General features: G+C 41.6%; 1 protein-coding gene across 3 annotated transcripts in view; it reads right to left on the bottom strand.

Moving 5' to 3' along the window:
* Positions 1 to 15,137: 15,137 nt before the first annotated feature.
* STXBP4 (syntaxin binding protein 4) overlaps positions 15,138 to 16,655 on the bottom strand; it is a 64,362-nt gene continuing 62,844 nt past the window's right edge. For all 3 annotated transcript variants that reach the window (XM_051635206.1, XM_051635209.1, XM_051635208.1), the window contains one exon: positions 15,138 to 15,770. In XM_051635206.1, coding sequence (XP_051491166.1) covers positions 15,659 to 15,770 — 112 coding nt within the window. In that variant the 3' untranslated portion in view covers positions 15,138 to 15,658. The remainder of the gene's footprint in view (positions 15,771 to 16,655) is intronic.

The raw sequence follows: 16,655 nt of genomic DNA, 5'->3' as shown, positions 1-16,655 counted from the left end.
TTTGATTTTGGAAGCTGGCACTGATTTTACTGGAGATAGAAGAGCACCCACGAGCACAGAATAAAACAGCCCATCCCCAGGCAGAGCTGGAACAGAAGGGAGGAGTGAAAGGGGCAGGAGCTGAGCATCTCCTCCTTATTCCAAGTTTCTATTGAAGTCAATGACCCAGATTTTTCTGATTTCAAATGCCTGTCTTCAGGGAGCTTGCTGGAGGCACGATGCAGGGGAAGGTCAGGCAGAATGTAGCCTGAAGTAGTCTGTGTGCACAGGCTTAGCAGATCTGGATCTGTAGAACCTGATGCTACTGAACACCCCTGTATTTCTCTGAGCAGTTCTGTGACATCCACCTTGCTCCCAGGTTTCGCTCTTAAGCAAAAAAAGAAGGCAGAAATCCCAAACTAATTCCTAATCCCATGGGTTTAGATTATTTCGAATCCACAAACATGGTAAACCTCTCTAATCACTGGCAAGAAAGCCTGACCTTCTGTGGAAAACTGGGAAAATTCCTACAGACAAAAATCAGGCTTCTAAACATAAAGGCATTAAATTCAGACTACGTCTCTTTATGAAAGAATTGTTGTAACTGCACGTATTTTTAAAAAGCAGCAAGTAGTGCAGAAATGCACATTATTCATCTGTATGCAGTTGATCCTGTAGGTTTAGATACATTAAGGTTTGCAGATGTTCCTTCGGTTCCCCCCCCCTCTCGTTTTTTAGTGCACTCCCCCTTTCAGCTCCATACAGCAGCAGAACAGGTTTCTGATACTTCTGTTGGCCTGCAGCACCCGTTCTTAGCCCAGCCAGGGCGATCCTGCCAAATTATCATCTCTCTCATGGCCCATTTTATCCTGTTGAAATTTTTCATCAGAAATTTCAGTTGAAAACTGGTTGCTATCTCAGTATCAGAATATGCACATTGAATATGTTAAGTATCAGTGTACCAGGTTTCTCAGGTTTTTGGAAACCTACTTATGCAAATACCATAATGCAGCATAGAGACAGTAACAACCAACACTGTCTTAAGAGGCAAATGCACCCTGGATTCCTTGTGTGTATATCTCCCTACTGTATTTGATACAGAAAGTCTGGTTAGATGTCTAAAGATTACAATTTAAAAGGGCTTGGAAAAAAACGTAATAGTAACTGGGATTTTTTCAACATATCTTCAAACATAAAATCAGCTTTGGTGATAGAGAGCATCCCAAAGCTGGATTTCTGTCGTATGGCTCTGTGTTTATCCAGAGGAGAAGGAGGCATTTTCCTATAATCATATCTTGGCTGTGTCTTACCAGTGTCTGGGGCCTGTGGCACAGGAAGGAGCAGCTGTACACTGGGGATTCTGCTCCCAGGAAAGGGAGCAGATTCCCAGCGCTCCTGCCTCTCCTTTCCGCTGGAGTCAGCAGCTCTGCAGAAGACCCCTGCTCCCTTTCATCTTCTGACAGAGCAGACTAATTGCTAACATCTCCTACAAGGACAGATGTGTGCAGAAAAGCTGTACTCTAAAGGAGATGCATAATATTTGCCATTTCAAGCAGCGTTCGGCTTCGTGCTGTCAGCTTTGTAAAGCTGTTCTTATGCATTGAAGTGAAATGTTTAAGTCACTTGAGATGAATACAATGGTAGCTGGCAGCTGGGGCACCCCAACCCTTCCAGGGACATACGGCCACAAGGAAGCATGGCAGCATTTCTATTGTTTGTTGCTTTATTCTGTCTCTGACTTCTTCTTTTTATTTTTTTTTTTAATGTCATGGTTCCTTTTAAAGTTATCTGCCCTGATCTGCAGTCATGTGGGTGCATAACTGACTGTATTTGGACTACAGATATTCTCATCCATATGTTTTCCCAGCCAGGCATTTATAAGCTATATTGGAAGCATCGGGCAGAAAGTTCTTTTGCAAACATCAGACATAACTGGTTTATTATTAAATCAGCTTTGTATTTTTTTTTAATTCCTGTTCATTTTTTAAAGGCTTTCAAAAAATAATCTTTAATCAATCACCTTGTAGAATAAGTTGTTTTTGAAGGCTCACAACTAACTAGCATTTTCATAGGCAGTTTTTTGGGTATTGTTGTAGCTTTTTGTTACTTTTTGTTGCTTGGTTTTCTTTTAAACGCCAAAGGGCATAAACATACTTACAGTTTTCTGTAGCCATCTGACAGCAAGTATGCAAGGAAATCAAGATGTCCTCCTCCTATGTTTTCCCTTAAATGGCTTTGACCTGGAGAATATATTATGTTGATTGGCATGAGAAGGAAGGCTGTGATCTTATTTTTACTGTTTGTTATAGAAGTTTCAAACTTATCAAAGGAAGAAATAGAGGCTTTTTAGATGACTGCTTGCCAACATCACTAATCAGAATTTTAATGAGATTTTTTTTCTTTTCGAGGCCTAAATTAGGTCTAATTAACAATATATAAAGCAAATGCATAATGCCATAAGAGGGATGCATCCTACTGCATATAGAATGTACTTCAGGGTCTTTACAAATAGAAATACTGAACAAAACACACATTCTTATGCTGTTTTAAATATATGCAGCTTTTTTTTTTTTTACTGTTATGCCTTAATTAACAAATTGCCTTTAGAAAATGTGGTCCTTGACTTTTATAGCAACGTTGACATCTCCAAAGGGGAATAATCCAGGTGCCTATGGCTGAACCCCCTGTACGGTTCCTGTTGGCTCTGACCCAGGGTCCTGAACCCCCGTCCGACCTGTGCTGCTGTGGCAGGGACAGGGTGAGCTGGGCCCTTCTGGTCCCCCCAAGTGCTCCCTGGGCCATCAGCACGTCTCTGGATGGACCATGTGTTCCCATTGTTTGTGGGCTGGAGAACTTGCCTGCAGCGCCCATTTCCCAGCCCTCACAAAAGGCACAGTTATATTTAGTCTACACACACTGTTTTTCTCCAAGCATTTAAGACAGAAAATTATTAACAACTACAAAACCCTTGTTTCTTCCCCCAAAGCATATTTTGTACAAAGAGGGATAAACCAAAAGGACTTTCTTCCCCTGCAAGATTTCATTGTTATTTATGGTACCATAGTTCAGGTCTTTCCTTGTCTGGCTTATTTGTTACACGTGAAACATTACAAAAAAGGAATGCATCTTTAACCAGAGTGTTCAGATGCAGCTTAATGCAATTAAACACCTCAATGTGCAGAGCTGGGGTTCTGCCTAAGCAAACTCTATTAATTCCATACTGCAGCCATTCCCCAGGAAATCCCTTGCAAAGCCTTCTTCTGAACATCATGTTTAGGAAATCTCATTTCTTTATTCCAGCTAAATCAATTTATCTTCTGATGAAAAGCAGCAGTAATGAGAGGGGTAAGAAACCCACCAAAGCAGAGCAGCACAGAATGAATATAAAACCCCGAGCAAAGACTCCCCCTGGCACAAACTCCAGCTCCCCATTCCTAGAGGCATTGGGTTGCATCTGACCAGGACTTGAGTGTTGCTCTAGATCAGGTTTATCTGGAAAGCTGCAACTAGAGGTTATGCTACTTGGGAGCACCTGAAGTTAATTAGACTGTCTGTCAACTGACCATTAGCTCTGAACTAACATCAGTCATATTCCAAGTAAGCTTAAATAGCCGCTTCAAATGTGTATTTCTGGAAGTGTGTAAATAAATATATTCACAGCAATTAGAAGAGAAGAGCCAAACCACAGGGTGGAGGGAGCCAGAATAATTTTGCATCTGTTATAACACTCAGGATAATGTTTTGGTTGATTTATATTGGATACATTTGTTGTTCAGCTGGAATTATGGTAACTCAAACCAGATGTTGACAGCAATGTTGGAATAGTGTCTACCCACGCTTCTCTGTTAAATCAAGTGCTGTTACACATTTAAACTAATCTAGGAAAAAATTAATACACTGTGAAATTACTAATCTTCCAAAAGGTATATACTAATGCGATTCCAATTTGATTATCTTTCCATTTTATCACAATCTCCAGACATAGAATAAGGCATGCAAAAACCTACCAAGGCAGCTAGATTTCATCTGCTTTCTGACCCTGGATGGAGAAGTGCTTGTCTATCAGTATTTTTTCAAAGCCTTATAGTGGTGAACCAAATCAGCTTTCTAAGCTAGGGAACATTTAAACAAGGGGAGCAGAGAAGGTTCTTATAATGAAAAAGTTATTTGTGTAAAAGCATTAAGAATTATGTATATTATTTTTTAAAAGTCCTACTTATATCACTTTAAGACCTCTGACTAGAGAGCAGCACCACATACAATTCTCACTTCCTCACTGATTTAATCGCACCCCTCAACACTCAGCCAGAAAGGCAGAGGGAGTGTGACTCCACACTCATTAAATTAGCTGGGGGAAATCCACAGACATCTTTGCATTCACTTCAGGGGCACCAAGCTCCTGAGCTCAGAAGTGAACAGCACTTCTGCTGACCTGGAGAGGCTGCTTTCCCCACTCCTAGGAAGGCAAATGACAGCCTCCTCTCCAAGTGCAAACATCCAAAGCTCTTTGCTGATGTGGATTCCAGATTGCCAGTGGCGCTCTGCCTGATGGCTTTACCTTATGAGGTCTCTTGTTTCTTCTAGGAACTTAAAGATGCTCTACTGCAACATTCTTGCTTCCCAGGAAAGATCCAAATAAGCTGGCATGCAGCTATTTCATGGTTACCCCATTTGCAGCTGCCTTTCTTTTCAGGTGTCATCACTATATTCCTAATGACTGAAAGCACTAACAAGGTCAAAGAGGAGGCAGTGACTTGTTCCTGTGTGAAGCAAACACTTTGAATTACAATTACTGCATTAAGCTCTTGAAGATGTACACAGAGATGTTTCTTCGCCAATCTGATGCACTCTTATTAATGGTTGATACATGCCCAGCCTAGGGAGGGTCCATCCCGAGGGCAATCAGCTGGAAGCAGGAGCAGCAGGGCGTGTGGAGCCTGGCTTCTTTTTGGTCTCTGCTGTTTTACATGAGATCTCATCATCAGAGACTCACTAGTGACACTGGCAGCAGTGACCCTTGGTACAAGCTTGCTGTGCAAATGCAGCACAGATGCAAATTTTACTAGAATATATTCTTTGCAAGCGAGTTAGTATTTATAGCGGTGACATGAGTCACCTTCTTAGATACCATGGATACAGCATTTTATCCACTAACTCTGTTAAGTACAATCAGCTTTTCACAATATTTTGCCCTTGCACTTGTACAGCCAAGTGATTATTTCACTTCTCAGGACACTCATTCCTCTCTGTCCTGTCCAGAACTGGAGCCATAGGCACCAAAATGTCTCTTTAGCCAAGAAGCTTCTGTGCAGCAGAAGCAAATCTCCAGCTGCCGTGGACTTTCAGATGAGCTTTATAGAACACTTCTCTGATGCTTTACTCAGGCATCCAGCACTGTTATTTTATCATTGATGTTATCTAACTGACTTGTCAACTGTTACATTATGTGAGCTCTTCCTTGGAAAAGCTGTCCCTTCTCCAAGCAGGGCCATCTTGTCTCATTATTTGAATGTCCTTGAGCAGTGGGTGTTAGACCTGGGCACCCCTGGGTATCAGGGTGCTGGGCTCTCATGGGTGTTTGTACTCCTGGTTATGGGTCTGAGAAATGTATTCACTTTCAGTCCATTTACAGTCTGTTTGAGGTGTCAGCTACAGGGCACCTTATGGCTGAGGCTGTAACTGGGTGGGAAGTTCTATGTAACAACACCCAAATGTGCAGAGCTAAATCTGGTATTTATCATACATGTGGTCAAGGAGGTTTCATCACTGGAAATTATCTTCCTTGTGTTACCAGATAGAAAATCTCAGAATCATTTCTTTAATACTCTGTTTGAAGAATAAAATTTTCTTCTGACTTTAACACTGACACCTTATCTGCAGTCTTCACTTACCGGGACAGTTCAGTGCAGAGATAGAAGCACCAGGGTGGTGACTAGTGCTCAGATGTCTTCAGCTTCTGCCACCACTTTCTGAGTGACTTTGGACAAGTCTCTCGGTTTCTGTCAGTGTTGTCTCTCTCACTGTTTGTCCTTGTTTCCTGTAGATGCAGGTAGGAGGATCTTAAGAGAGTAACATCTGTATCCCAGGTGACTATTTGCAGGAGTTAGTTACGGGATTTCATATATAAAAAGGTAACAAAGTCTATTGTGACACTGAGAGACTGGAAGCCTCTTGTACACGACAGCCGGGTACTTGTTTCTAGTGAGAAGCCCTGTAGCAGTACATTGCATTTCTCTGAGCCTTGCAGAAATATCCTCTTGTTGCTCTTTCAAGCCCTGTTAATGAGCTGCTCAGAGGTTGGGAGACGGCATCTGCTTAGTAACAGAGTCAGTATTGATCTCAGTTATTGCAGAGTTCTGCACTTTGCTAGCAGAGACAACAGTCTAATAATTGCTCATCATATGAAATCCAAACTGATGAGATCCCAGAGGGATTCTGAGGGTGTGATCCTGCCAGGTGCTGAACACTTGTTGAGAGCTGGGCCATCCTCAGCAGCACAACAGGGAAGGTAGCAGCTCTCGGGGTGGTGCAGGTCCAGGGAGCCTGGTTACTCTGGGTTACTAGTAGGCAAGAGTAGTTTACTTATGAGTTGCACTGAGGTCCTTTGGAAGTCAGTCAAAGGTTTTATTATGCTAAGATTAGTAGCTCATGAGTAATCTCTGCTAAAACAATCCACTCTCACTAGGCTGTTGAAATTTCTCAGGGGCTCTATCTCACTGCTGCATGGACTGGTTTTTGAAATCAAAGAGACCTGTGGAAACTTTGCATATTTGCCAGGAGGGTCAGAGAAGGGTCCATCCTGGTCTGTGCCACTTGTCTTTTATGTAAAGGTAACACTGGCTTTATTAGAAATGCAAGATTTGTTGTTAGCTGGAGGTGCTAACAACAAAAAAAAAAAGTTAACAAAAAGTAAAATATGCATGAGTGCACAGGAGAGGATTTGTAGCTCTAACACACATCGCAGTTACAGCACAGGATGCTGCTCTTTTGGTTCATTTGGAGAATACAAATTTCAGCACTCAGAAGCACCCTTATGATAAAGCATCAGCACAGACAACACTAATGAGAGCTTAGAAACCAACTGAGAAGAAAAAAATAATTTTTAGTTTTCCATTTGTACAAGAGATAACAGGAGGTGTGATTTCTTTTCAATATTTTTAACAGCTCCCCTTGAAATAAAAATAAAATCAGCCTGATTTAGCTTTTTTCCAGGTTGTAGGTGCTCCAGGGGATTAACTCCTATTCCTTATTTAAGGGAATTGCATACAGGGAAACCAGCATGCTGATGGCCTGTTCCTGGCCGTCCCCACATCACTGAGAGGGTGTAGCCAAGGATGGCAGCAGCTGTTCCAAGCTGGTGCCTCCCCAAAGCCTCTTTGCTTTCATTCAGAGTGGTTTTTCTTCTGCTCCAATAGCTGCTGTTCCCTGTTGCAAAAATAGATGTCAGCCAGGTTTCCTGCTGCAGCATTTTGCTCTGCCAGAGCCCTTCATGGAAGTTGTCCACATTTCCCTGTCCCTTGGCTTTCAGGAACTGTTTTACAGCTGGTGCCATGGCTGCCATAAAGACCAGAAGAACAGCTTGGCCCCAAGCAAATCCATCACAATTTTGCCATTGGGTTTTTCAACCCTTTAGCTCTGGGTCTTACCAAAGTAGATTAGGTTTAGTCAGTTCTCCTCGTGCCTCAGTGTTTGGACAATAAGGATAGTGTTTGCTTTCCTCAAGAACTACAGAGGAACTACGGCGTTCCCATGAGAATGAGCCTTGTTCTGAAGCAGGCAAGGCTTTCCTGCAAACGTGGCACCATCGCACGCGGTGACTCCGGGGAGAAATCTGCCAGCAGCCTTTTCATCTTCTCTGCACTCTGACTCATGAATAAACATAGAGAAAGAGGGAACTAGATGAAAAGCAGCTAGGACCCACGTCGCTGTAGAGCTGTGGATCTTCTCAGGCATGAGCTATAATTGGCTCCTCTCTTTCTGAGCTCTCCAGTATTTTAGCAGGTGCTTCAGTGTCTCCCCAAGGGAAGCAGAGCAGCCCATGGCTCCAGTGTGCTAAGGAGGCTTCAGCTCCTTTGAGGTCACGTTAACAGCAAATCCAAGGGAAGAGGCAGCCTGGGAGTGACAGCTCTGCTCCCTCTCCTGCCTGGCTGCAGATAGGCTGTGGATCTGCCTGCTTCTGAGCTGGCTTCAGGAGGGGCTTGAATCAAGATGAACCCCACTGTTATAACTTCTGTAATTTTACCATGTCCCCCACCTCCCAAAATTGCATGAGCCAGCACAGGGGTTTCATGGCTGAGGTTCCTGTTCAGAATCTGCGTGTAAATGTGCAACAGTCTTAAAACTCTTGACAGGTTAACTCTCAAGAAAATCTCTTGTTAGGCAGCAGTCACTATGAGCAACTACCACGCTTTTATCTGTAGCTGTCAGTGCACTGCATGAAGTGGCTGTTACTCCCATTTTGTAGAAGAAACAGATGTTCCAGGGATGTCTGAATAGATTTCATACAGAAATTGCATGCTTAAAAGGTGTTCTAGAAAATCCCATCATTATCTCATGACTGATTTTATTCAGTGCACCCAGGAATTCAGCAGAACTGTTGTATTTGCTTCTCTTCTTATTTGCTTTAAAGCAGCAGTTCTGAAGTGTTCATGTTACTCCCCTTCTGGGGCAGAGGAGAAGCTGACATGAGACAATCTATCATAATTTCCTTCTTAAGGCAAACTTTGAGGTAGGGATTTGTTTGAAACTTCTTGAGGTTTAATTTGGTTTTGTGATCAAGAGACACAGAAGTCGCATTTGTGAAATCCAATTAAGTTCCATCCCTGGCAGGGACACATGACATCAGGCACGTACATCTGACTCCCTGTCCTTCCCTGCTCTGAAAACCTTCAGCCTGCGTGGCAGAGCTGTGCTTCCTATCTCCAATATTTGGGATTACTGTAAACTCAATGTACGTGCTTGGGAGTTGTCAGACTGGCAGTCTTTCCCTTGGAAACACGGTAGAGAACAGGGAAAAGGCAGCTGAGAGCTGCTTTACTCTGGGGAGTAATCACACTGAGTAGGGTGAGAGGTCTAGGTGGGTGCTGTGTTGGCATCAGTACTGTGAACAACTCTTCAATGCAGATAGTGCTAAAAGCCAGAGGAGCTGGGCTGGGCCTTGGGGTTTAATGAGGCATTTCAGACACTTCTGTGCATGTCTTTCTCATTTAAACTTCCTGCCTGGACCCAGAGTTTGTCAGAACCTTTAGAGAGTAATTTATTTTTTTTTTTTCCTTTCTCAAGAACATGCTCGTATGAGCTGTGGATTCAAGGACGTGATGATGCCCCAGACTGCATGCCACTGTCTTCTCTCCCAGCTGCTCAGAGTCCCTGGCTTGCCACCTGGCTGTAGCAAAAAAAAAAGGACCTGGATACGTCTCCTTACTTGGAGAGGGGCAATTTCTCTCACCCACCTCAGAAACCAAATTGCTTGTTACCCAGCTGTGCTGCCCACCTCTCTGAGCCACAGATGCCCTGGCCTGGAGGAGTCCTCTCACAGCACCCACTTGTGCTTAGCCCAAACCTCACTCCTGATGACTTAGAAGTTTTCTTTTAAGAGAGAATCTATGTTTTTATGAATGTGGTGAAGTTACTAAAGCTTTTTCCTTCCCTTTCCTGAACTTGTATTCATTGTAGGTGAGTTTGTAACAGTCAGAACAAGCAATGACAACAAACCTGGACCAAAACAGGCTCCAGAATTTTCTACTAAACAACCATTGAGCACAGCAGTAAACCAGGCTTTTCAGTTCTGTTCAGCCAGCCACAGGACTTCCCTGTTAGTGTACATTCACACTATTGATTTGATTTTTAGTTTTTATATCATTCACTGCAGGACTATAAATGGTTATTGGAACACCACAGCCTGTATTACCATGCTACTTCAGCATCCAAAATCAGAGCGGGTTGAGCAAGTACACAGGGAGTTTAGGCTCAATTGACTCAACTACATCTCCAAAATGAGCACACAAAGAAAGGAACAAGATCAGATTATTTGCATTTACACATTTTCCTTCAATGATAAAATTATTCCTTTTGGTTGCATCTTCCAAATAGCCAAAGAAGAAGACAGTAATTCTTTAACACTGTTGGTGTCCTATTTCCTGTTCCTCTTTATTATTTACAACACTTTGGCATTTAATTTGAAGGAATAATATGATCTGAGAGTGGCAGGCAGCTTTCTTAATGGGCTTGTCTGCTCCTGCTCATGCCATGCCATCAATTATATACAGTTGTCTTTGCCTTAGAACATGTAACCCCCATGGTGACTAATTACAGTGCCTAATGTCAGGGTCCCTGATGGCACAGATTAGAGATTAATAAATGCAGTTCAGCCTGCTGCTTGGGGACAGGAAACTTCACTGTCTCAGGGGTGCTCTGTGCTCCTGGTTTTCTCAGGTTGTTGGGGTTGGAAAGGAACAGTCCACAACCAGGCTTTGGAGTAAAAACTAAAAACATGAGAAGGCATCCTGATGCTCTGCCATTCCTAAGATCCTTTCTCTTTCCCACATCAGTGCTACTATTGATATATTTTAATTTTAAGCCACAAACCTTATTTTAATTTTTTTTTTCCATTTTTATAATATGCTTTAATGAGTCTTCCTCACATACAAGAGCAAGGATCTTTCTTGATTATAGTAACTGGTCCATAGAGAAATATTGACTGCTAATAGCTAAAGAGCAGGGTACTGAGAAAGAAATGAAGACATTTCTGATCCGTGTGTGGCTTTTGAGAGTCAGGGTGAAGTGATGACTCATCCAAAGCCATGACAAATGTGCTGATTTTTTCCTGGTTTGCTTTTAGCCATGAAGCCTAGCAATCAAACTGATACTCCCCACAACTGTCCTGAGGAACTGGATTCTTCCTTATCCGGATGAATGATCATTCTGGCAAGCTCCCTCATTGGCAGCCCCTGGTGAATAATAAGGCATCCTCTAGCTGCAGTTCAAGATCTCAACTCATCAATAATCCTTCACAACTTGAAGGAAGAATGTAGCTTATGTATGTTTTGGAAAAGGTGCTGGGCTAAATTCAGTGTGTCTCAAGTGCCACTGGAAGTTCTGACCAGATCCACTGTCCCTTCTGTTATGCTCAGAACAGCTTAACCTGGACCACATACATGCTCTATTGCAAGAAAATATCCTTAGACAGTAGTTAACCCTAGACATAGTTACGCTCAGCTGATCATGGAAGTTGGAAATGGAGATCTTTATAATATATATTAGATCAAACAAGTTCTTATGGCTTCAGGGACAGAATTTCAGGGGACACAGTGACCTCCCAAAACGTAACCTTGAGCAGGAAGGAGAAATTTTTTTCTTTTCTTTTTTTTTTTTTTAAAATTTCATATAATCTCTTTACATTAATCTAGTTTGGATTAGATTTAGATACTGTACCGTGAGGAAAAAACCGTATTGATCCTAACCTCTCTACTTCCTTCCATAGTATTTGGAAACAAGAGGCTCTACTTGTAACAGATTTTGGCCCATTCCATTTTTTTTCAATCATATGACTTACTGATGAATGATGCAAAACTCATGATGTCTTTGTAGGAAAAGAATTCAATAACATTATATTGTAGTAAAATCACTTACCTTAAAAGAATGTTATGAAAATCAACCTATTAAATCCATGGCTACATCAGCCACTGTCTGGGGAAAAGAAATCTAGAATGAGCAATAAATAATCAAGCCACTGAAAAACATGAGCAGAATCTGGATGTTACAACCTGTGAGATGGCTGGTATTTTTAATAACACATAAAAAAATCCCCAAGAGAAAGACAAAGCTAGTTACAGAGGACAAAAGTTAGGCTTTACACTCATCGGTATTTGATTTTTGGTACATGATCAATCATTGCATGCAGTAAGGGGAAAGATTTACTAAGGTATTTAGGTACCTAAACATGCCTAGCAGCATTTATAGCAGCATCTAAGTAGGTTAGGTGCCTAATTCCCATTAACTCCATCAACATCTTTAAGCTGCTCAGCATCTTCGCAGACAGAGCTGGCAGGTGGCTCTGCAGCAGGTGAAGATCAAGCTGATGCTCCTTGGAGCAGGGAGTGTGCATGAATCATGAGGACCAGAAGCACAGAATTCAACAAAGGCTCCTAAGCTGACTTGAAGTTTTGTTACTGACTTAAACCAGAATTAGACAAAAAAATCATTCAGCCTAGTACATGCAAAAAGGCCCATGAATTTTGGTGCTTGGTTTGGAGGAAGCATTAAGGTTTCTGAGTAGTTTGCAGTTGAGTTTCTTGAGCTGAGTTTAAGAATCCCATCAGTTCCCAGAAAAGTGAAGATTTCACAGGCCAAGTTGTAACAGCATTTGCTGACCTTCAGAAGAGACTTTCCCACTTGTCAGTCCTGCATAGCCTGGCTTGTTTCAAAACCAGAAACATTTCTTCTTAAAGGATTTTTCTTGCCTTAACTTGATGCCAAAAGACACCCTCCTGTCTGTCAGAAACAGACTTAACAAAACCAGCCAAACCATTTTTTTCATGTTGATAAAGCAGCCCATCAAGAGAAGCATTTAAATGGATGGTGGTTTTGTGGGATAGATAAACACCCCCTAGTTGATCATAAAAAGCTATACATATCTTATACATTTGCTTACATATCAGCTGTATCTTTTCTACAGACTTCACTGTAGAAAACTCCAGTGCAGCGTTATATGGCAGCAGAGCCATGCACCAGCCAGCACACACACCTGAGCACTGCCTGAATATTTCAAGGATCTTTATGGAATAAATATCATGTGTATGTGTGCTTCTATTTATAATGTGGGCTTGACAAAAGTGTCATCTAAGCTATTGAGACCCTCAGTAACATTACAAGAAAGTTATTTATCACCTGCAAAACTGAGTAGCTAATATGCCTGTGTAGGTATTTGTGTTAAGCTATTTGCTTTGATGGGAGAATGTGCCATTTTACATTTACTGGAATATTTGCAGGGCAATGTGGTGCAGGTATTCAGGTAGAGTAACACTTATAAAGCTGTATTTTCCCTTATAAGCTGTATTTTCATTATTTTAAAGGATATAACGTGCATTTTCATTTCTTTTCCACTAAAGTTTTATTCTGGAATAAAAATGAAAACTTGTTTACTGTTTTTTACAAATTCTTTTAAGTTATTCTAGACCCATGTTCTCAATATACACAGTTCAGCTTAATCAAAATAATTTCACAAACTATTTCACAGAAAGGAAGAGACAAGGGGAGACAGAGAGAAAAAACCAAGGAAGCAAGTATGCAAGCTTACAAAAATAGATTAGAACATTTGGAGACTGTAGGTAAGAAAATGTAGTCTCAATAAGGGAGAACTTGAACAAGCAGATTATCTGAAGAGGTAATGCTCACCAGAGGAAAAGCTAGATAGATGCAGAGATCTATTTCTAACATATTTAATTTCTAGGGAAATTTTTAAATGAGAGGGAGAAACAGTCTCCATGTTTCTGAAATGTTCTCAGCTGTGGGTGGAGACAGTGAGCAGGGCAGGCAGAATGTCAGCATTTGGTCTCAATCCCCCCTGCACAGCAGGCTGGGCATCACCTGCACAGAGCCCCTCAGCGTGACCTGCTCCTCAGGAAGGGCAAGTCTGTGTGCAGAGCTCTCCTCTCCAGCTGATCCTTCTGAAGGACAGCCCTAAATTGCTGTTAGGCCTCTAGAAAGTGTATGCTCCTGAAGCCTGCCTGATCCATAGTCTCTGTCCCTAAATAGCCTCTCCTATTTGGAACACCCAGCTAGCTGTCACAAAGCCAGAAGCAGAATAAATCAAGACCTCAAGGGTCAAGTGGAGATTCAAGCCTCTCTTAGACAGAATTGGAAAACTGGAATCCATATGCTGGCTGGATCCCACGGAAGGATGAACTGAAAGTGCTTGTCACAAAGCATCCAAATGACTACTAAGGCTACAGCGAGTATTGTAAGGAATTCAGAACATCATGTATCTCTGTGTCTGTGCCATTCTCAGAAAAGGGATCGAAATACAAATGCTTCTAGAGTGTCCAATCCTGAAACTGAAGCACGTGTCCTGTGTCCCTTCAGATTGTGTTCCCCAGGAACACAAAGGAGGCTGTGGAGCACATAGGAGCCATTGGAGCAAAATATGGCCAAAGTATTTTTGTGTTATTGCTATGAGAAGTTTTCTTAGAAACATAAGTTACTGTGGGCCTGCTGAGCAAGCTCTTCTTCCTAATCCACACCACCTGTGTGGATTCGTAGATAATTTGGTTCTGACCTAGTTAAAAGTACAACCCAAATTTTTCCTATTTGCTTATTCAATATATCCTGACGCCTCCAGCAAAGCCTGCAAAAAACTCTTTTGTGAGCTGCACTTTGTTTCTCTAGGAAGAACATCTGGTGCTGTGCTCTACAGCTCACGGGTCAAATGCAGCAGATTGCTGCACTGCTATTCAAACAGACTTGGATTTTAATTTTTTTAATTTTTTTTTATAATAAGGTATATTATTTTTGATCCAAAAGGATCAACAGCTACAGCGTGCCTGGCTTGGCACAGCTCTGAGCCTTCCTCAAACTGTTAGAAACCTGTTCTCCTGAGGCTGAAGGACAGAGAAAGGGTTTTCCTTTATCATATTCATCAGTGCTTCTGCAAAGCTCCAGGTCTTTCATTCACTAGTCAACATCTACTATTACACACACACATATATAAAAACTCTCCAGAAAAACAGCATAGAATCATATATTTGACAAAGCTGAATCCTACACAGTGCTGTCAGTGATGACATTTAAAACATCCTGTGCTACTGAGGCACAGTGAATCCTGTCCATTAGCTTGCACTAGCACCCCCATCATTTTCTTTATCCTCCCTTAAGTCATCACCAACGTGTACAAAATGATTTTGTTCTACTTAAAGACCAGCTTTGAGGAGGTGACTGATTTCTGCTGATCCTGGAGGTGGTTTCACAGGTTTCATTGTACTTGAAACTTCACAGCTTCCACTGAAATGTTTGATGCACTTATGTATCAGCTTAGCAGAGTACAAAAGTAGAATTATTTTCATTCTTGCCTCATATTGCTGACAGAGGGTGGTGTCCTCTACCAAAACAGTTTCTTTTTACTTGACAACTTAATCAAGACTCATTTTCCTAAAGCCCAACCACCAATCTTAGTAAGTATTTATTTTAAAAGTCATCAGGGCCCTAATAAATTGCTAGATTTCCACAAAAATAAAAATTTTCAGTAGTTAAAAGGTATCTACATTATGTTAAAAGAAGGAAAAAAGCTCACCTTGCATCTTTCCATCAATCACTGCCTGGAATGTGAAATTAAAACCAATGGCTCAATCTTAACTCTCATGCTGGTCAAAGCTGTGAAAAATTCACTTCAGGTCAGTGGAGTTATGCCAGTAGAGAAGTCATGAAAAGACTGGATTGAGCACTAAGATTGTTTGATCCCTACACACTGAATCAGGACAGATTAAGGACTGAAGGGAGACTTCTGTAACACCTGCATCTTTTGTAGCATCTATAAACCCACCTAAAAGGCTGGTAGAACTTCCTCTGACTTGAAGGGGAGAAAAGTCAGCAGGTCTTTAGACATCAGAAGTATGTAGATTAAGAAGTGTGCATTTCTGACTAACCTACAGAAACTAGACAAACTACTTTCTGCCAACAGCCATCCTCAGCTCTTGGACCCGGGAAGTTCTCTTATTCCATCCTCATCATCCTCAGAGCAAAGCAAGCTTAGGGCACTCGTTACGGGATGGATCCAGGACGTCGTCTGTGTCACGTGGCTAAAAAGAAACAAGAAATGCTATTAGGAACCCAAAAGAGGTTTGCCAATCTCAAAACAAGAAATACCAGGTAGAGGCTGGAGTTGTGATACAATTACACTACTTTTCAAATACAGGATTCTCTTTCTCTTGCTAGCTATGAGATGTTAGAAACAAAATGTGGAGTCTTCTGGCTGCTAGAACCTGGACTGAAGGTCTAATTTCCCCATATTTTAAGAGAAGATGCTTTTGTAAGAGACTCCTGTTGCAGACTGGTGACATTTCCTGTTAAAAAAGCTGCAGATAATTAACCCAGCCACAGTGTACAGCCCAGACTAGCACAGTCTTACAACTAATGAGCTATTAACATGACCATCAACCAGTTAAAGGCTGAGGCATAGGGGTCAAGAGGAAGTTGACCAAACATGGAATCACATCTTTAAAATATACTCAGTTTGTTAGAACATGAACTAATATTCTAGCATCACTAAGCCATCCCTCTTCTTGCAGAAAAAGGCTGATGAATAAATAATAAAAGGATGTTCTTTACATGTTCTCTAGACCAAATTCTGGATGTGCTCCCACAGCCTTTGAACACGTAATAAAGGCAGTCAGTACTACTTTTAAGGCTTAAACCTGACATTTGATGTGCAGTCTAAGATGCTTCTTGTATTTTGGTAAGATTCTATATGAATGGAAAGAACCTGCCCAATGCTTGGAGAGGACAGATAAATGGAATGGGTTTGCTGTTTAGGGGTGAGGATGCATGCTAGCCATACTGTGTGTGGGCTCCCTTCTGGGAAAATGTGTTCTTGGTAAAGGAAATAGCTTCTTTTCACTTAAAAAAAAATCTTGCTAATAAATTCACAGTTTTTACAGTCAAGTCAGTGCAAAAATTTAAGTTCA

The sequence above is a fragment of the Apus apus genome, chromosome 17 (genome assembly GCF_020740795.1).
Source record: "Apus apus isolate bApuApu2 chromosome 17, bApuApu2.pri.cur, whole genome shotgun sequence".
NCBI classification, from domain to species: domain Eukaryota; kingdom Metazoa; phylum Chordata; class Aves; order Apodiformes; family Apodidae; genus Apus; species Apus apus.
Note: the sequence above shows the minus strand (reverse complement) of the source record. Positions and strands in the feature narration are given on the sequence as shown.